At 42.8% G+C, this 21,239-nt stretch overlaps 1 protein-coding gene across 3 annotated transcripts in view; it reads right to left on the bottom strand.

The window, feature by feature from the left end:
* The window catches only part of CDK17 (cyclin dependent kinase 17), a 239,520-nt gene that overhangs the window by 28,408 nt on the left and 189,873 nt on the right, over window positions 1–21,239 (bottom strand). For all 3 annotated transcript variants that reach the window (XM_077472064.1, XM_077472063.1, XM_077472065.1), the window contains 5 exons: window positions 18,634–18,748; window positions 13,285–13,379; window positions 7,846–7,908; window positions 7,004–7,127; window positions 1,464–1,584 (listed from right to left, as the gene is read on the bottom strand). In XM_077472064.1, the coding sequence (XP_077328190.1) occupies window positions 1,464–1,584; window positions 7,004–7,127; window positions 7,846–7,908; window positions 13,285–13,379; window positions 18,634–18,748 (518 nt within the window). The remainder of the gene's footprint in view (window positions 1–1,463; window positions 1,585–7,003; window positions 7,128–7,845; window positions 7,909–13,284; window positions 13,380–18,633; window positions 18,749–21,239) is intronic.

Raw genomic sequence — 21,239 nt, 5'->3', positions numbered from 1 at the left:
GTGAAGAGCGCTGTGCACAGGAGATGCCCTCTCTATCTGACAGATTTGGGGGCACTTTTGCAAGGAGGAGTGGGCAGAGATTCCCAAGGGAAGATGTGCCATACTGAGAGACTCCTACTCAAAGACTGATTGCTGCCAGAAAATCAATAGGTGCTTCAACAAAGTATCAGTTTAAGGGTGTGCATATTTATGCAACCACATTATTCTAAGCTTAATTTTTCGCCTTCAAAATTTTCAGTTTGTCTTTAAATAAATTGCACAGAGTAAATGCACACTTTTTCGTTCTCAAATCTTTAATTTATTTAGCATTATGGAAAGTGCCCAAAAAAGGAAGCAGCCCATTGAGGGTTTTTATTTTTTTTATTTTATTTTTTTAGAGGGCCAAAGAGATGTAAGAAGTCTGAAACTTTGAGTGCCAGAGAAAAAAAAAAAAAAAAAAAAAACACTGACTGCCCATCTTGACCGGCACTGTTGACTGCCCAAAAAAAAGCAGACAGAGCATGATGCTGCTACAAGCAGCAGGTAGGGATGCAGGTTAATTAATGACAAAAATGTGTACCTTGGTTTTGTCAGACCAAAATTATTACCCATGCGGGTGTGGGAAAATTGATCCATCTTTCAGCAAACTTGACAGACTTTCTGCCTAAAATCTTCGTTCTTGTACAACACAACACAACTTTGATGCCGCGTACACACAATAGGAAATTCCGGCCAGAAAAAGACAGATGAGAGCTTTTCATCGGAAAATGCGACCGTGTGTATGCTCCATCGGAATTTAGCTGTCCGAATTTCCGCCAGCCAAAAATTGATAGCATGTTCTCAATTTTCCCGACGGAAAAACTTTCTATTGGTAATTCCGATCGTGTGTATGCAAATCCAACACGCCAAAAATCACGCATGCTCAGATTCAACTACCAGACAGAAGCTATTGGCTACTGGCTATTGAACTTCCTTTTTCTAGTCACGTCATACGTGTTGTACGTCACCACGTTATAAATGATCGGAATTTGATGTGACCGTGTGTAGGCAAGACAGCTTGAGCCGAATTCCGTTGGAATTCCATCGGGAAAACCATCAGAGCTTTTTTCAACGAGAATTCCGATCGTGTATACGCGGCATGAGAGGTGGAACATTTGCAAAGTTAATGCATCAAGCATTTGTGCCATCACCGCTTAATTTTGTAGTATACAATTAAGGTAGGGAACCTGGCAAAGTTCTAATGAGCTCTGCAGCCTAGCTACATTACCAATGTCTTTCACAATTGACTTCTGATACCTGGATGTGTCACTGTTGTCTTTAAAAGCGCTACAGAAACATTGTCAACTTTGAGTAGATATCTTGCAATTCTACCATAGCTAGAAAACTGCAGAAAAGAAAGTGCTTGACAAAAGGAAGTTTGTAAACAGATTATATGAAAAAAATAGACATAAAGAGGGAGAGATGAATTGATATAGAGTGTTTACCACATGTCAATTTGCGTTGAATACTCAGAAGACCCAAGGAGGACATCTGGCGGCCTGTACCATAATGTGACAACCTCATTGGAATATGTTTTTGTAGGAACAGATTTTGCTCTGGCCAAACCTTGAAGGAAAAAAAAAACAATATCACCAATTTAACACATGTATTTTCATGGCAGAAATGTGACCGATTGAGTGCAAAGGCTTGAAGTAACTGAAAATATACAGCAATAAGACATGACACATCTACCATTTCACTCTCTGTGCATATAGCTTGTGTGGTGCTACATGACAAAGCCAGCTTCATAAACATTCTGAAAAGGTACACCAGGCAACCAAGCAAGGTCACCCCATGGTTCCTGTAAGAGAATGTCATGTGACTGTACCATGGTTTGCTCACTGTCCATGCAAAATACGCTGCAGTGGCTGGAATGACTCTGGGGGAGCTAGGATGCTGACTAGATCTAGGGGGTGTCCCCCCCCCGATCTTATTTGCTCCCCCTCCACCAGGTCTCAGAGTGCATTCACTGATCCATCAGCCAGTCCAGTCAGATGGGGGCAATTGATCTAAGGTGGCACTCTGATTGGGACATTGATGTAAGGGGGATTCTAAAGTGGATCCTGATTTGGGGGGGGGGGGGGGTGGGGGGGAGGAGACGACTCTGGCATAGGTAACTCGTAATCAAATTACAGCCTAGTACATACTCCAGCACCATCTCTGCACTTCCTGTCAGTACAAAGGCTGGTGCAGCTCTGCACAGAGTCCAATCAGCTTCCAGGTTTTTTTTTTTTTGTCAAAGCTTGATTAAAAAAGCTGAATTTAGAAGCCAACTGCACCAGATTTTGCACTCTCCAGTTTTAGTACATCAACCCTGGTGTGTCACATCTGCAAACCCAGATCAGGTAGACTAGGTCTAGTTCTTTTTGGTAGCAGCTATCAGTACAACAGGCAATACATGCAAGCTATGGTTGACACTCCTTGCACTGCATCAGGATAGAAAACAATTAGAGATTTCTTTATGCTCACTAAAATAGTATTTCTGGGCACTAAACATTCAAAAATCACAGAAAACAATCAGATATCCAATCGACTTCCCGAATTCTAGGTATCTACCAAAGTGGAGCTGCAAATGAAACACAAGACTTCAATGTTCATTTAATATTTTTTAAAAATCCAAGAGGAATGAACGGCATAAACATAATAAATCTCTCCCATCTCTGGCAGATGGACTTAATCCTTGTTGTACATCCCCATCTCTGATTTTCAACTCTTTTCTCATTTCATTTACTATTCTGGGTGTAAAGGACAACGGAGGATTGCCCACGCTTCATTTCAGCAAATCATCTTCAACAACTGTCATTAGTGTTACATAACTGTAGCTTTTTGTCAGCAATTTAAAATTATCTATGTCAGAGTCAATCAACTGTGATAATATCTACGATCACAGTCCATTTCATCCTCATTGTTTAGACAGTAACCACCCTCCAGCATCGATGTACATTAAAATAAAACTTGCCCAAACACGAGATGCTACGGAAGCGCTTACTGAATCATAGATTAGACTGCTGCACGCATGAAAAAGAGCATCTTAAGCATCGCTGTGTCTACAGATGTTCAGATAATGGTTGGACTTGGAGCAGGAAAAGCAAAATAAAGGCCCTGCTTTAAACCAAGGTATAAATAGTAAACACAAAGCAAGCAGCCATTTCATTTTCACTCAACCTTGCAAAAATCTGCCTTTCTCACCACGGATACATCACTAGATTTGAGTTACAAAACACGTTGCTCTTGAAAATGGGCCAAAAGGTAACAACAATTTTGTGAGAATATACACACGCACTATACAAACAAGTAAAAAACAAACCTCTTAAATATTTTGCACAGGTAAACACATATACCTCCATGTAAAATAAAAGGAAATGTGGTAAGCTTCTTTTTGTACTTATTTGTTGTGAGAAATAATAAGCATGGGTATAGTGAATCATGCATAGTTGGATACACCCATACAATATTATATATATATATATATATATATATATATATATATATATATATATATATATATATATATATATATATATTCAGGTGCTAAAACCTAAAACCAAAACTAAAACCCCTCGCAGCTGAGAGGAAAAACTTGAGCACCAATAGAGTGCCCAAACGTTTGAATACAACTGCAAAGTTCGTCACTGAATAGCGCTGAGCGATATAAGTCTATGCAGCCACACATTTGTAACCATAAGGCTGATGGCTGGTATGTGTAGTCCCACAAAGATGGATGACTAAAAAGAAGTTGATGTAAACACATAAAAACGTATTGGTCAAGCAATAATCATAAAAGAGAAATCAGACTGGTCTGTGTTAATGTCAGTAACAGAATTGCCATTGCTGCAAAGTGGTGTAGCAAAAAAGGCTGGATCCACATGCCATGTAACAAGCAGATGCCGGAGAGGAGAAGGGAGAAAATCATCCCCGGGCAGAGGCATTCAGTCCCCTTGATAGTGAAATAACCAGATGCTGTTAGGTTAATGCTGTAGAACAGCTGATTTTACACTGATTCTGGAGTCAAGAGATACCAGTATTGGCAGCTGGATGTACTGTCAGCGCAACCATTGTCAGCTGTGCAGTGAAGCCACGAGCCCATTCATCAACCCAGGGCTGGAGGGAGAAGGCACAGGCTGGGTGTCTGTGGCCGGGGCTTTCAGATGTGCTGGATATGACATCAGGAGCTATGATGGTTGCTGAATCCACTATGTTATGTTTAACCAAGGGATGGCATCTGTTCCGTGGGGCAGTTCTCACAAGGCTGTCATCATGATGACGCATTTTGGGTCTGGCCCATCCTCAGGACATGGCCCATCCTCAGGACATGGATTCAACAACAATCGTAGCTCTGGGTGTCATACCCTGCTGAATGCCCCGGCCATAGACACCAAGCCTGTGTCTGCCTCCAGCCCTGGGTTGATTAGCAGGTTTGTGGTTTTGCTGCAAAGCGGATGTCACCCAGGTTGCGCTGACAGTATCGATACCGGTATCTCTGGACTTCAGGATCGGTGTAAAATTGGGCATTCCACAGCAGTACCCTAACAGCATCTGATTATTTCTCCCTTCTCATCTGCAGTATCTGCTTGCTACATGGTATGTGGATCCGGTCCTTTTTTGCTATACCACTTTGGGGCAATGTCAATTTTGTTACTGACATTAACATAGACCAGTCTGGTTTTTTTTTTCTCTTTTATGATTATTGCTTGAACAATACATTTGTATGCGTTTACGTCAACTTTGTTGTCGTCCATCTTTGTGGGACAAAACATACCAGCCATCAGCCTTATGAGTACAAATGTGTGGCCGCATAGACTTATATCCCTCAGTGCTATTCAGTGAGGAACTTTGTGGTTGCATGCAATATTAGAAATCGCATGCACCCCCTTTTACAAAAGGAAACATATCAAGTCCAAGATAGAAAACATACTAAAGTGCTTAGTCAGAAAAATGTGACTGTATACAACTTTTCACCTCCACCAGAACCATGCCAGAGTACCCCACAAACCAGTACAAAATAAAGCAGTGAAGTTACTGGGGTAACACTGGGAATGCCAAAACAGGTCTTTCAACTTTCATGTTATGCTCACCCTGATAATATGCCAGTTTTAAAATTTGTATATAACCAAATACTCTGATAATAAAGACATTTGGCCAGCTGCACTCAGTGGTTTCCAGAATACAAGAAATGCAAACTGAATAAAGGGTCAGGTGACTTGTATATACACACATTTTTGTAAATATTTTATTCTATCTTTTCATGTGACAACATTGAAGAAATTACACTTTGCTACAATGTAAATTAGTGAGTGTACAGCTTGTATAACAGTGTAAATTTGCTGTCCCCTCAAAATAACTCAACACACAGCCATTAATGTCTAAACCACTGGCAACAAAAGTGAGTACAAATCCAAAAATCTCATGTTTACACATATCGCTCACAAACATGACAAACTAGGATATTCTGCCCTCAGCCTTTTGTCATCATTTATATCAAAGGGGTTAACAAAAAAAATTAGAATAGCGTATTTGAGGAATGTGCCTCACTTCTAGACGGAACTGTAATACATACCAACAATCTGTAAACCTGTCCCAGATATCAGTCATCAGCTGTTATATTTATCTTTAGTTTTCAGCTACTAGCATCTAAATTGAGCAGTACAGAGTACATCCACTGTTTTACAGAAAGTTCTCCTCCCTTATCCTTCAAAGACTTGACCTCTAGTTATAGCAGTCGTGTTTTACACTCTCGCTGAGGCCATAGAATAAAAAACAAAATAAATGGATTTCATATCCCACACGAGGTGGATGAAGGAATCGTCCCTGCTGTGCAGCTGCATTCTGACAGCGGGACTCCTCCACTGTCAGAATACACTGTGATCAGCGGCTGCTGCCAACTGATCAAGAAACATTTTCCAACAGTCCCCCAGACGATGTAAGTTAGTCGAAAAGGAATGTTCATGGGTGGATCAAATTTTGCCAGGTCCCTGCTGAACAGCCCAAGTTTTCATTCATCTATGGGCAGCAAAATGGTGTATAGTATCATGTTCTCTAATGTTTGAGCTTCATGTTAAAGATAATAATATACACAAGATAAATGCCAAATCATTGGAACTTATTCTTTCAAGATAAGGAGAAGACTGCTAAGAGCACCCATGCGATATCCCCAATAATTATTAGATGAAATATTTTCCGTCTCCAGACTTCTTTTTACTTTTATAAAATGTTCAATCAACTATAGAAGACTTAAAGCGGGATTCCACCCTAAAGTGGAACCTCCGCTGATCGGATCCCTCCCCCCCTCCGGTGTCACAATTGACACCTTTCAGGGGGGAGGGGGGTGGAGATACCTGTCAAAGACAGGTATTTTCACCCACTTCCGGGCATAGACTCCCGTGGGAGTCTACGCCATTTCCTGCCCTGCCGCGCTGTCTGCTGGGACACACACGGGTCCCAGTGACAGCGCGGAGATTTCCTATTGCGCAGCGCGGCTCGCGCATGCGCAGTAGGGAACCGGGAAGTGAAGCCGATTCGCTTCACTTCCTGATTCCCTCACCTAGAATGGTGGCGACAGCAGCCGAGGGCCGAGCGATCGCTGGAACCCGGGACAGGTGAGTGTCCATTTATTAAAAGTCAGCAGCTGTAGTATTTATAGCTGCTGGCTTTTAATATTTTTTTTTTTGGTGGAATCCCTCTTTAAGCCCCATACACACTATCAGATTTTCTGCTGATTTTTTCCTTCAGATTTACCAAAACCATGTAGAGAAGGGCCTGCCTGTTTGCATAGAAACTGAAACTCCTAAGGTTTTACCTCATATTATATGGTTTTGGTAAATCTGAAGGAAAAAAAAATCAGCAGAAAATCTGATAGTGTGTATGGGGCATTAAAAATAGGTCAGTCCAAACTCAGATAAAAAGACTAGTGCTGCATAATAGCATCTTACTCCATATTATCAGCAAACATATAATTAGCACTAAAAGCTTTAATGATTCAACATACCAAAATCAGCCAACTTCAGTTCCCCTTTCTCATTGATAAGTAGGTTCTGTGGCTTTAAGTCTCGATGAAGGACTTTTCTTTTGTGACAGTAAGCTAATCCCCTTAAAATTTGATACAAAAATATCTAAAAGAAAAACAATAAAATACATAACTGTTATTATAAAAGGTATGGTACCATGCATGTGCTAGACTATGACTGAAAAGAAAAGCTAGCACATTTCCAACATAGATCTATTGGTGCAACAAAGCAAACACACGTGTAACATCACTCGAACATGGGAATGCCCAGAATATGACATTTTGGTGGTTCCTATATAAGGCCTCATGCATGCATGACGTTTTGACTCCTAGAAGCCAGCAGCCATTTTGCAGAAAATGCCTGATGCTTGCAGCAAGAGTGTCTAAAGCTTTTACAAGCTTGTACAGGCTTCAAGCACTTTGGCGTTAATTCATTTCATTGACCAGAATAAATAATTTTATGCACGTTTAGCAGCGTCATTCGTTTTTTTTCTGTCCTAACTCTACTGCTCCTGGACACACTGGCAGTGGGATTTATTCCTGGCTCTAAAAGCGCCTTCCACTAAACACTGCTAAAAGCCTTTGTGTGCATGAACACATAAGCCAACATGGAAGGGCGTTTAGAGACAGGAAAAAAAAAAAAATGCTTGACACCCCTAGAAGCAGCTGTAAAAAATGTCCAGTGTGCATGAGGCCCAAGTCTGCTAAGTTTGTAGATGTAAACAAAGCACAGAAACCTTCCCAACTGCTTTTTTTCCTTTCAATAACACCATGATTTGATTTTCCCAAGTCCGCTAATTTAGTATTTGTCAAGAGTATTTTACCTTTACATTGTGTATACTCATTATATTTCCACAGTCGTCCATATATTGCTTCAAATCTTTGTCCTAAAAGACAAAAAAAAAGTTGAATGATTAAACTGCTTCTTACTGTTCAGAAATGTTTTAGAATGTACTTTGTTTAGAAAGGGGAGAACATCCTAGGCTCTCTGATTGGGGAAAAAGAGTCGGTCGCCAAAGTCCTCGCACTTACAGGGGCCTCGCAACCACCTAATTGAAGAGCCGCCTCTGCTGACAACAATGCCGCTGCAGCGTTAAGCTCCGGCCAGCAGCGGGTTAATATTGCCTGTGAGCTCCACCACGGGCAGGCAGTGGAGAGAGGGGACAGAGTGTGGCTGTGTCTTGGGGAGGAGGCTGGGCCATCGCTGGGTTGTCCGGGGGAGGAGATTCCAGCATCCGGAGCACAACTCACACTGCTCTGGAGACACAGATTGTACCCTCCCCAGCTGTCACCCCCCCCACCACTGGAGTGCTCAGCGGAGCGGTCCCCGCACACATCAAGGAGGCATCTGGCATGCAATGGCGAGGAGGGGAGGAGGAAGGTACCACGGAGAAGGCCTCACGATCACTGCATGGAGCAATGGAAGGTAGGAGCGAAGAGGTGTCCAGGCCGCCCCTCTCTGGGGCTGTCAACCAGTGCGGGGAGTGGGGGGGGACTGGGGCTCCAGCTGCAGGGAGAGGCACAGCTACCATGCCACAACCCCCTTCTGCAGCCAGCGACCACCAACATGAGACAACGCCAGCCCCCCCCATCCGTGTTACTGCAGCACCCCTTAGCCACAGCCAGAGACTGGTCTTCATATCCACTCCCTGTCCTATCCCCTCCACTCCCTTCCTCCTGATCATATGTCACTAACAGTAAGGACAGCTCAGTCCTGTGCCAGCGTTCCAGTGTGCCCACCTCTGGCAACCCCTGACACCAGCACCGAGCTAGAGAGCGCCGACACCAGCACCGAGCTAGAGAGCGCCGACACCAGCACTTTAAAGCCCTTAATATATGTAATTTATACAGTTCATTTTTTTATCGCTTGAATTATTTTTTTCCCATTATAGGTGTGAGTGGGGGCTCATGTCTAGGTTTTGCCTAAGGCCTCACAAAGCCTAGAGCCGCCTCTGCTAGCTCTACTACTATACACTGTTCTTTATGGGCTCATTTACAAGGGTAGAAAACCAATGCGTTTAGATACACACAGGATATATTTTGTATGCATATAAATGCAGCGCTATATAGTAATCAATGAGCCCATACACACAGCTGTGTTTACATACATAAACATGTAGTCATTCATTGGAATGAAAGACTTGTATACGTACTTCAGATTTATATTTTGCTCCTGTGTTACTATGTAATGCTCCCTTAAACCAGGGTTTCTTAACCAGGGTTCCTTGAGCAATTTAGATTCCCACTGACACCGTTTGATCTTTTTATCTGTAAGGAGGTACTGTCCACAATTCTAAGGAGCATTTTTGCACTGACCATCACACTAATGTATGAGATGTAGATATCGTACTTTTTAAGAGGTGTTCCACAATACTGTAAAGTTATTTCATGGATTCCTCTGCGTTGAATAGGTTGAGAAAGGCTGCCTTAAGCTGGACTTTGGAAAAAGACCAGTCACTGCTGTTCTCTCAAATTGTCTTGGTCTTGTATCTGCCCCCTCCTGTAGTGGGTGGAGGTGCTGGGCCCCTCCTAATGCTCTGTACAGACTCTGCAGTACAGTGATGTCACTGCTACCTTTACAAGGCGATAACTGACTTTGCAAAGGCCTTTGGGGAGCACAAAGTAGATTTATATCTTTTGTGGCGATTGGGAAAAATATTTAAATGAAAAGTTTTCACACCTGGACATTTAAAGCTTCAAGTTATAGTTACCTTTTTCACTGCCAGGATCAGTTTACAGATGCCTATATTTTAACTTTTGACTAAGGAATGGGGGAGGTGGGAATTGAACCTCCCCTGTACAAATATGTAGCCAGGCTTCCTCCAGACTTGCAAGGACAAGTAGTAAGAGAGATGCTCACACTATGGAGTTCATGTGTACTCTTTGTGCAGTAACTAAAGGAGCATGCTGAACGTTAAACCAACCATTCAAGTACAGGCTGCTACTGGATGAAGAGCCATTAATTTAAAAATAAATATCCATTGTAAAAGGAGATTCAAATAAATGTTTACATTTTATGCTACAGTAGACACCTATAACAAACTTTGGCTGTAAAATGTGTCTCTTTGCTGTCACTAACAAAGACTTTCAATACACATGGAAATGAATACTGTATGCAACATATGGAAGTCACCATAACATAAATGTCATTATTGTCACTGATTTTTTTGCTTGCTTCAACCCAGCGTGCTTTCCTTTGATGAAAATTTTCATATATAATACCAGGGATCCTACTAACAGAAAAAATATGGCCTGGAAAGATTAGGAGAAGGAAGCCTGAACTAATTAATCTCCCAAGATGCATCTGGAAGATCTAGGCAACTTGTGGCAGGGAATGCTTTTCTTTTTATATTTTTCACAATTTAAGATTTCTGTACTGTGAATTTAGACTTTGGATTTGTTTAAAGATTCTACTGGGGAAAATGGAAGCTGCCACACTGTAGATCTCTCCTTTTGAAGTGCTTGTTTAAGGTCAAGATTCCAACACACTATTCCCAAAGCACACATTCCTGAAAAGTAGCGGACAGTCTAAACGGGCGCTGCGGCAACCACCGGCTGGAACCGAAGGTAATCAAAGTGAGAAAGTCACCAGCACACCACAAATCTCCAGAACAGGTCCAAAGCTTTTTTTCCAGTGATCACATCATTATAACAGAAGCAATGTTTCGGAGCCTCGCAGGACCCCTGCCTGATGAAGGGGCCCTGCAAAGCTCCGAAACGTTGCTTCTGCTTTAATGATGTGGGCGCTGAATAAAGCTTTGGACCTGTTCTGGAGTTTTGTGGTGTGCTGGTGACATTCTCTTGCTTTGTTTCAGGTCAAGGACACAAGTATTGAAGACGGCAAAAAAATATATAAAAATAAAAATGTTTGTTTTTTTATTTATTTTTTTTAGGCCTAAACATATTAGATCTGAGGCAGTCAGATGTAAATGGATACACATCTGGTTTGCATCCGCCTGCCCATTGACCTAACATGTGCCCGATAAGTTCCAAGAGGGCAAAACTGAACATGCACAGATCTCACAAATGTTACATCCATACTTTTTGGTTCCAATTCAGTAGTAGAGGATCTGTTAACAGATCTCCTGCTGATCGGAACATGCACAGCTGGTGTAAAAGGGTTCTTATTGAACAATTAACATGTCTAGTAAAAGATCCTTCACACCATTTTCTTTTATTAATTACTAGCAAAAGCATGCCCATTTCAGAAAAGGCAAGGCTGGGGATATTACAAATAATGTTTAAGAACTATTTTGGTTCCGATGGGCAGAAAAAGACTGCATGGATGGGATGAGGCAGCCAACGAGGGAGGGATGACAGCATTGGCATTAAGGCCGGCCATACATGGTTCGAATCCCCTTCTGCTGAATCGTCCGAAATTTGAATCGTTAATGGGCAGGCTAAATTAACCAAGTTGATTGATCAACTTGGGTACAACAAGCCTGTTGGACTCACTTTCGATTATATTGCTATAGCCGATATCGCTAATCACTGTCTTCTCTCGCGCGGGGAGCACTCTCCCCGCCCCCGCCACGCACAGGGAGTAGACAATTGCTGATTCCCCTGTCAACACCATCTCAAATTTCTTCCTGGAACCAGTGGTTGCAGGAAAGAGATTTGCACCGTGCATTACCTGCATTTAGGCAGTGGAGTTGGATGTAAGCAGAGGTGAGGGGTACTTGAGGAAGCCAGGAGGGGACTATACAGTTGGTCAAGAATAAGAATCAAGGATCACATTAGGCTCACTTACACTGACCCAAAGATGAAGTTATGTTTCATCAACTATATCCATGCACACATTAAATACTGTATGTGCTACAGTGGAAACAAACTTCATCAGCTGGATGCTCTACTCCCCCTATCACGCGTCACCTGCACATTCTATTCATGGGCCATTTGCCAGGTCAGGGTGGTATATAGTGCCAGGTCAGGGCGGTATATAAAGCCAAGTTAGGTGGGGATATAGTGTCAGGTATATAGTGCCATGTTAGGGTGGTGTATATACTGCCAGGGTGGAATACAGTGCCAGGTCAGGGTGAGGTGATATATAGAGACAGGTTAGGACTGCATGTAGTGACAATGTGCATTGTTCAGTCACTTACAGCATGTCAGAAGATTCCCGGGCTGCTGTAGTCTCCCCTCCTCTTTAGCTGCGGGAGGTGGTCAGCCTAAGGGGAGGAGTCTGTAGGAGGCAGCCACACCCTGACCTCGCCCACCACCTCTGGCTGCCTCGGGAGATAATGAACATCCCAGAGGGACAGCCTAACTTGATGAGATGATGGGGGGAGTTATAGACAGCCTCCCCCACACCGCTGGTCTCTTTGCTGATCATATCAACTATTTACAAAGCTGCAATGACAGGGAAAGTGCAGAGGCCCCACATCCACCTGGGGTCCCTGGGCAGTGCCTGAAACCCCGCCAATGTGTGTCACCCGGGGCGGACACTCACCCCCCCCCCCTTACACCCCCCTTGGTACGCCACTGCTGTTGTGGTCTTCAGCAAAATGATGGTCCTCATTTTGTTGAAGACCACTGCAGCCCATAAGCTCCTTCCAACCTATTATGGTATCTTTCTCAAATATGGCACTTGGATATAATGCCATTTAATCTCAAACCAAAAATGCCTGTTTTAATGTCTTTTGGATGCTTGTGGGTTGCGGCCGCTATTGGGCATAAGACCTGCTTCATCATATGCTGCCTGCTCTCCTGTGTTTCCTCTGTTCTCATAACCCCTCCCCACTTCTGTCTGCTGCTCGTACCAATGGCTCTCCCCCCCCCCCCCCGCTGCTATCATATCTGCAGCTAGGTGCTGTAATCCCCTCTGTATCATTACAATAAGTATCCCTGTGCCTGTGCAATGTAACAAATTAACGATCTGTACCTATATGAGCACAGCTCCCAGGGCTCTGCTGACTGTCAGTGTTCACATTAGCTCTCTCTCACCTCTCTTCCCCTCCTCCCAGGCTGACGTCAGTGGGAGTGCTTGGTCCCGCCCACTGGAACTGTGAGCCAAGAGAGAAGAGAGCCGAGGAATCAGCTGAGCGCCAGGAATCAAGTTTATATAGGTACAGATCGGCAGATCTTTTACATTACACACTTATTATAGTACAGAGACAATCTGAGGATTCTGTTAAAGTACGGTAGGTTAATAACTTTAATTATCTAACTATAAGATGGCAGAGACTTCAGATTAGTACATGATGGCAAATACAAATTCATAGCTCTTTACTTTAATACTGCACAGCTGTAAATAGAGTACATACCAGATATTCAAAAACAAGTGTCAATGATTTTTCCGTGTGAACGATGTCATGTAATGTGACAATGTTTGCATGCTTCAGGTCCTTTAATAACGAAACTGCAAGAGGAGAAAAAAAAAATCTTTATGACATTTCAGTGCAACATTTCACGGTCACACTTCTATTGAACCATAAATAAAATCTCTGATATAGCTTTGGTAGAGCTGAGTTTTCTGAGAAATAAGCAGAAAAATAAAGATAGATAAATCTGCCTTTTCATATAGCTGATAATAAAGGGTGTAGAAACAATTTCAAAAGAATATTTTAACTGAATTTAAAAGGACATTTTTAAATAAGGTTGGGTAAGGAAAGGGACTACATATTAAAACAAGAGAAAAAACACATCTGCAATGTATGTTATGCAGACTGCATCCTTGGGGGCTAAAAAGATTGTATTTTGTTCCTGGTAGTTTCCCTCTTAGGTTGTAAGCTCTAACAAGCAGGGCTCTCTGATTCCTATTGTATTGTAATTGTACAATACAGTAGGAATCTAAACTGTTGGTGCTATATAAATTCTATAAGATAATATCTTTTGATGGTGGGGAAACAGGTGCTGAAATGCTGGGGCTACCAACAGGTAAAGCCGACATTGCATGAAAACCTACAGATAATGTGACTGTATTGACAGCCAGTGTTGCGAGAGACCGACTAAGCTAAGTTTGCCTTTCTAACATGCCTTTTTCTGTCTCTGCAGAACAGGGCCCCCCTAAAACTTTTAAGTATGGGGGCCACATCATAAATTATACAAATATTTGCAGGTTGGGGTAAAACAAAAACAAAAAAAATAGTTTTATAAATTTCCCAATCAAATTAAAATGAATGTTTTGCTTGGAGTTGTTTGTAATCAGCATTATATGATTTAAAAATAAAAATAAAATTTCAAAGCAAAAATTCCAAATAAACCTAATCCCAAGAGAGTCCCCATCAAAGTCCCCCTTACAGTTGTCCTTACAGGAGAGACTCCCCATCAGAGTCAACCCTTACATGAGGCTCCTCATCAGTCCCCTCTTCCATCAGAGGGCTGGAAAACATTTTTTCCAGCCCTCTGATGGGATCATATTTGGGCTGTGGGCCATAGTTGGGAGACCCTTGCACTAGAACTAATTTCCAGCACACTAAAGCCAGGAAACTGTACTTTTATTTCTCCTTTCTTTTACAAGCTGATATTAGGTTTACGTTTAAGATGTAGGCTTATGCAGTAAAAAGTTGAAACAAGAAACAAGAACTGTTGGAGTCTACAACATGCAGAGGATCAGACATTAAACAGTTTTCAGTTGGTAAAAATTAAGTCATTTTGGGCTCAGCAGATATTTATTATTATTATTTGAAGTGGAACTTACGCTTATCTGATCCCCCCCCCCCCAGTGCCACATTTGGTACCTTCTGGGGGGAGGGGGAAGCAGATACCTGTCTTTGACAGGTACCCTGTGCTCACTCCTGGGAGACCGGGCTGTGGCGAAATATGTCAGCAGCTCGGTCCCCCTCCTCTTGTGCCGGGCGAGTGACAGAGCGCAGTGCGAGCGGGTCGTGAAGCCAAAGAGCCTATTTCACACTGGGGAGGTGGGTCCGTTGGCGGTAAACCGTTGCCATTTTACCATTGTATTTGTGGGGATATTCGGCCACTAGCGGGGTGCCTTTAGCCCCCCCCACTAGTGGCCGAAGAAGGGTTAAACCCACCCGCAAAGCCTTGTTGCAGCAGCGCTTTGCCATCGGTATAGAAGCGCTGCCCCATTGATTTCAGTGGGCAGGAGCGGTGGAGGAGCGCTCCAAAGATGCTGCTAACAGGACTTTTTTTTTTACAGTCCTACCAGTACACCGCTCCAGTGTGAAAGCCCTCTAGCTTTCACACTGGAGTGAAAGGAGTGGCTCTTTCAGGGCACTTTGCAGGCACTATTTTTAGCGCTGTATCGCCTGCAAAGCACCCCAGTGTACATGGGGTCTTACTGGCAATGGTGGTGGCAGCACTTAAAAGCTGATGAAAAAACATCAGTTGTGGTGCCAACATCGCTGGACTCCAGGACAGGTAAGCGTCCTAATGTTAAAAGTCTGCAGCTACAGTATGTGTAGCTGCTGAATTTAAATTTTTAAAGGGGCGCTTCAAGTATAATGTTCAGAATGGTACAAAAGATTTGAACGAACCTAGGACACGCTTTTCGTGACGGGGCAATAAACTGCCTGTGTATGTTAACGTTGGTGAGTTTTCTCACTGTATGGGATAGTGCGGGGTAGCCTTTTACTATGAAACTACCAGCCCCAGGACTTCACACAAGCCTTTTAATCGTTTCTATATATTCAAAGCGGGCACCTTTTCAAATCACACATACAGCAAGGCATAATTACATGGTAAAAACTTTTAACAACACAAAACGCATCCTGCCTACACCTGCAATTATTGTATTTTATATATGCTCCCTCTGGTGCCCATCAATCTTTAAGGGTATAACATTAGCATTACATTTGCCACATACACAATGACAACCAGTCAAGTAAGTATTAAAGTGCTAGTTTATAACAATCATGCTCACAAAAATGATTGTTCAACACAACAAAGAAAAATAATGATTTTACTGAATCTGACAGGAAAGCACTGTCTTTTCAAATAAAATGTTTATTGATTGATCAGTGTACCGTGAAATCCATTTCTTAAAGATATGATTTTCTTTTAATTTAAACATTTGTAAAATTCAATAAAAATATATGCTTAGACAAAATTATATTTACCAACAACTATGTAGTGTAATGGGTAGTACACATAGCAGGGAATATCGTGTGTAGGGCAGCCGGTCCGACCCTGTCGAAGGGGCATAACCAAAAAAGGTCTGCCGATTGGAACCCAATCAGTGCTCCCAGTGGCTGACAGCCCTGACCAATGTGTTTTAGTGGAGGGGGTCGCCCTCCTGTCACAACCTAATAGTTCAATAGGGGAGATCGCTGTACTAACATGGGTAGATGGTTAAATACAGCAGCACCTCCTGAGCTCTTCAGTTTTTCATTCAGTCTGCTGCATTGAACGAATCACAAAAAAAAATAACTACTAGTGTGTACCAGGCTTAAAGTGGTTGTAAACCCTCCCCCACAACTTTGTCCCATGTAAATCAGCATAAAAAAAACCCTAATGAACACTGCTTGTAGATATCTCCTTACTTGCTTAGTATTGTTGTAATCCTTTTTGATCTTTAGAATGACGTCACTGAGCATGCCCAGATCTCCCCTGATCTACGGCACACTCTCTATGCGCTTATCAATCGGTTATCAGGACTTTCTATGGCACACCACTGATATCCCAGGAAGCTGCATTATCACTCAGAGTTTCCTCCTACACAACATGGGACCATGTGACATCACATGCAGTGTAAAGCAGGGCATGGGACAGCATTACTGCATTCTTATCAGCTGAAGCTGATAGAACTCACACAGGCAAACTCTAGATAGCTGGCACAAGTAAATACAATGAAATAAAACAAGTCAGCTATGAACAGAGAAGCAGGGTTGCCATAGAAACATTGGCTTGAGAAGGAGGCTTGATTAACAGTACAGGAAGTGCTCAATGTAAGGGCAGAAATACACTCTACTGTGGACTCAGAAAACAATACTTAAGATGGCACTGCTTAAAGAGGAAGTAAACCCTTCCAAACAACTTGGACCTATAGGTAAGCCTAGATTAAGGCTTACCTGTAGGTCCAAGCAATATCTCCTAAACCTATATGGTTTAGGAGATATTTGCCCGAAAATGGGCACCGCTGTCTACGGCGCATGCGCCGTAGACAGCGGCGCGCAGCCGCACTAAATGCGGCAAATACAAGAATGGATTTGCCTAATTTGTCGACTCCCGTGCGCATGCGCGGGAGTGACGTCATCGCGGCTTCGTCGTATGGCAGCGGCGGAGCTGCGAGACGCGACTCCCGTGCGCATGCGCGGGAGTGACGTCATCGCGGCTGCGCCGCTGTGATTCGTCGGAGCTGCGAGACGCCACCAGCAACATGGATGCGGCGGACTACAGGGGACAGCGGCGACTTCGCTGGCTCATGTGTCAGGTAAGTGACACATAATGAGCTACTATGCGATGCATAGTAGTCCATTATGCTTTACCTTTGCAGGGAAAAAAAGAGGAAGTAAACCCATCAGGGTTTACTTCCTCTTTAACCCCTGGAAACAAGTTTTTTTAAAGTTTCTTTAAACAGTAAGTAATATGTGATTTGGGCTGGATTACAGTGGCTATAGTTTGATAATTACTTATTATAATGGACTAAATGAAAAGCAGCATCAGAGTGGGAGAGTTTACTTCCTCTTTAAGGGTCAACCCAAATGTATATACATTGAATAGATTGCTTAAAATGGAAGTAAACCCTTCCAAACAACTTTGACCTACAGGTAAGCCTAGATTAAGGCTTACCTGTAGGTCCAAGTAATATCTCCTAAACCTATATGGTTTAGGAGATATTTGCCCGAAAATGGGCACCGCTGTCTACGGCGCATGCGCCGTAGACAGCGGCGCGCATGCGCACTAAATGCGGCAAGTCCAAGAATGGATTTGCCAAATTTGTCGACTCCCGTGCGCATGCACGGGAGTGACGTCATCGCGGCCTCGCCGTATGACAGCGGCGGAGCTGCGAGGCGCGACTCCCGTGCGCATGCGCGGGAGTGACGTCATCGCGGCTTCGCCGCTGTCATTGGTCGGAGCTGCGAGACGCCACCAGCAAGATGGACGCGGCGGACTACAGGGATCAGCGGCGACTTCGCTGGCTCCTGTGTCAGGTAAGTGACACATAATGAGCTACTATGCGATGCATAGTAGTCCATTATGCTTTACCTTTGCAGGGAAAAAAAGAGGAAGTAAACCCATCAGGGTTTACTTCCTCTTTAAGCTGGATACACATACAATTTCTGTTGTTCAATTTCCTTTAGATTTACATTCAACTATATAGTGCAAGGGCCTGCCTGATTCAATTTTAAAGTGTATGGGTTTGACCTCATATTTTATGGTTTGGTAAATCTAAAAGGAAAGTTGTACAAGACAATTGTATACAAATTATACATTGTGTAGTCAGCTTTAGACAGATCATCACACTACACATCTGAGTGGCTAAAACAGCCCGCTGGGTTGAACAAAAAAGATACTAGTGTGCACCAGGCTTAAAGGGTCAACCTGATTGTATATTGAATGGATTGCTTAGACAGGTCATCACACTACACAACTGTTGGTACATCTGATGCACAACAACTACACTGCAGCTTTGAGAATGGCTAATGCAGTCACTGTGAAGATCCATTAGCTATGATTACCGCAATCCTACACCAGTGTAAGAGCATTACCTTCTCTAATGGCTGTACAAGGGGCTCCTTCTTCATGTTCCAAACGGATTTCTTTCAATGCTACAAGGTTCTCAGTCAGTTTACTTCTTCCTTTAAATACTGTGGCATAAGTGCCCTGGAAAAAAAACACACACATATAAGCAAACCGAAATGAACACACAGTTATTTAAGTAGAACTAAAATATTACTTTCCTGTATACAACTCATAACTGCAATCATTCACGCTCTGGAATGTTTCTGGGAACCACTTTTAGTGGATGTCACTTTTGCACTAGAGTGGGGAAGGAGTAAAACTCCTGAATTGTACAGTATATTTTGCAACCTGAGGCTATGTTAGAGATATTTTCCCCTCACTTCCTGGCCTGCTGACAATGGTTTACTACACAGAGAGTGAACATCTGCAGCAGAGACATACGTTATTTTACAGGGGTTCCAGCCTTTCCATAATCTATTAAAGATTATTTCTGCTTTGCTTTTGGAAATATCAGGAAGAGAGGGTAAATCCACCTAATAGAACCTCAGATAGCAGCAAAAACATTACAGAGGTTCTAACCTTCTTCAGCCTGCCCAAAAGCTGTAAAAAAAATGTTTTGGTTGGGGCACATTACAGCGGTATTTAAAAAAAAAGATTAAATTGCAGCTCTGCAATTCTTAGCCCTTGTACACACGGTCGGAGAATCCGTCGGAATGTGTCCTATCGGACCGCGTCATCGGATAATCCAACTGTGTGTGGTATGCATCGGACTGATTCCGTCGGAATATCCGTCGGACCCAATTTTCCAACATGTTGGAAATATTTCCCGACCAACTGGGCCGGTCGGATATATTCCGATCATGTGTAGAGAATTTTGATCGGACCAAGTGCCACGCATGCTCAGATCAAATTCCTACATCAAAGTTTTGGCTACTAGCCTGAATGTAGTCCCATCGTAACAAAATTATGTCATCATGTTCTGAAAGATCTGATTTTTTGCCAACTTTGTCCGACAGTGTGTATGCAACAGTTTTGGACACAATCCGTCAGACTAAATCCGACAGGCAAAATCCGACGGATTTGGTTGTGGAAATCTCCGACCGTGTGTACAGGGGCTTAGATGGGGTGGCTGCATTAGTTCTCATGGTTTTTCACCATAATGAATTCTTTGCATTATGGTGAAAAACCTTCTGTATTGGGCCCCCCAGAACCCCCCTTTTTCTTACCTGAATCCGATCATTCCAGCAACAAGCAAAAGCTTAGCAGCTCCAGCCGCTGTCTCGGGTCCTCGTTGAATAGATTAATAGCAGTAGGAGCCATTGGCTTCCACTACTGTCAATCAAATCTAGTGACACCGGGGAGCCGGGGACAGGGCCAGTCCTGCTGTCTGCGTCAAGGGACGCAGCGGCAGAACTCAAAAGCATGCCCGCACGAGTGCCACCATGAAATGCGGCTCTCCGGGGGGGCACTCGATGAGGAGGAGGAGCCAGGTGCGCTGGGGGACCTCTGAAAGCGAGGAAACCCTTGCACAGAGCCGGTAAGTATAACATGTTTGTTATTTTAAAAAAAAACTAAAACTTTACAATCACTTTAAGGCTTTTTCTCAATGTATTTTTACCAGGTGATTCAGCCAGTAAGTCTGTTACTTCTCAACTTTAACAGACTAAGCTGTCCAATTAGGGTCCATTCACACCATGTGCAGCTACATTCATTTTTTCTAATAGATTATGAAGGTAATTGCAATGACACAGAACACAATCGTTTTTGGTGTCATGTTCACACCAGAAGGTGGTGTTCATCTGCGTTCCAGAATGTGTGTGCGATATTATGCTACATGTTTGCATAATATCACACCCCTCTAGATGGCCCTTCATTTTCCCAGTGACATGAATGAAGTGTTACTTAGTACACTTATAAAGTTTGAAAAAAAAAAACAAACAAAAAAAAAAACTGCACCACACCACCCCCTGCAGAATGGCTCTGAAGATTAAAATAGCTGCCTGCACACTAAACCACTTTGGATTAGTGTGTGAGCTAGTGTGAACTGGCCCTTAAAAGACTCGAGACAAACCATGTTAACACTGACAGGGGTGCTTACAACAGTTTGCTTTTATTCGTTTATGTAAAACCTTTATACTAAAAAGGAAAAAATAAATAAAACTGATGCTGTAACTGCTTATACAGTTGCTGCCATTCGGGTACAATTTGTTAGTCCAGTCCATTTAACCACTTGCTTACTGGGAACTTAAAGTCCCTTCCTGCCCAGACCAATTTTCAGCTTTTAGCTCTGTCACTCTTTGAATGACAATTGCGCGGTCATGCTACATTGTAAACAAATGAATTTTTTAGCATTTTTTTCACAAAAATAGAGATTTCTTTTGGTGGTATTTAATCACTGCTAGGTTTTTTATTTTTTGCTAAATAAAATGAAAAAGGACTGAAGATTTTGGAGAAAAAAAAAACAAAAACAAAAAAAAACGGTTTCATAGTTTGCTATAACATTTTGGAAACAGGTAATTTTTCTCTTCACTGATGTATGCTCATGAGGTTACACTGATGGGCACTGATAAACACAGATGAGGCGGCACTGAAGGGTGGCACCTATGAGACACTGATGGGCATTGATGGGTGG

This window comes from Lithobates pipiens, unplaced genomic scaffold (genome assembly GCF_037356315.1).
Source record: "Lithobates pipiens isolate NorthernLeopardFrog02 unplaced genomic scaffold, aLitPip1_a1.2 Scaffold_8, whole genome shotgun sequence".
In the NCBI taxonomy this organism is placed as follows: Eukaryota; Metazoa; Chordata; class Amphibia; order Anura; family Ranidae; genus Lithobates; species Lithobates pipiens.
Note: the sequence above shows the minus strand (reverse complement) of the source record. Positions and strands in the feature narration are given on the sequence as shown.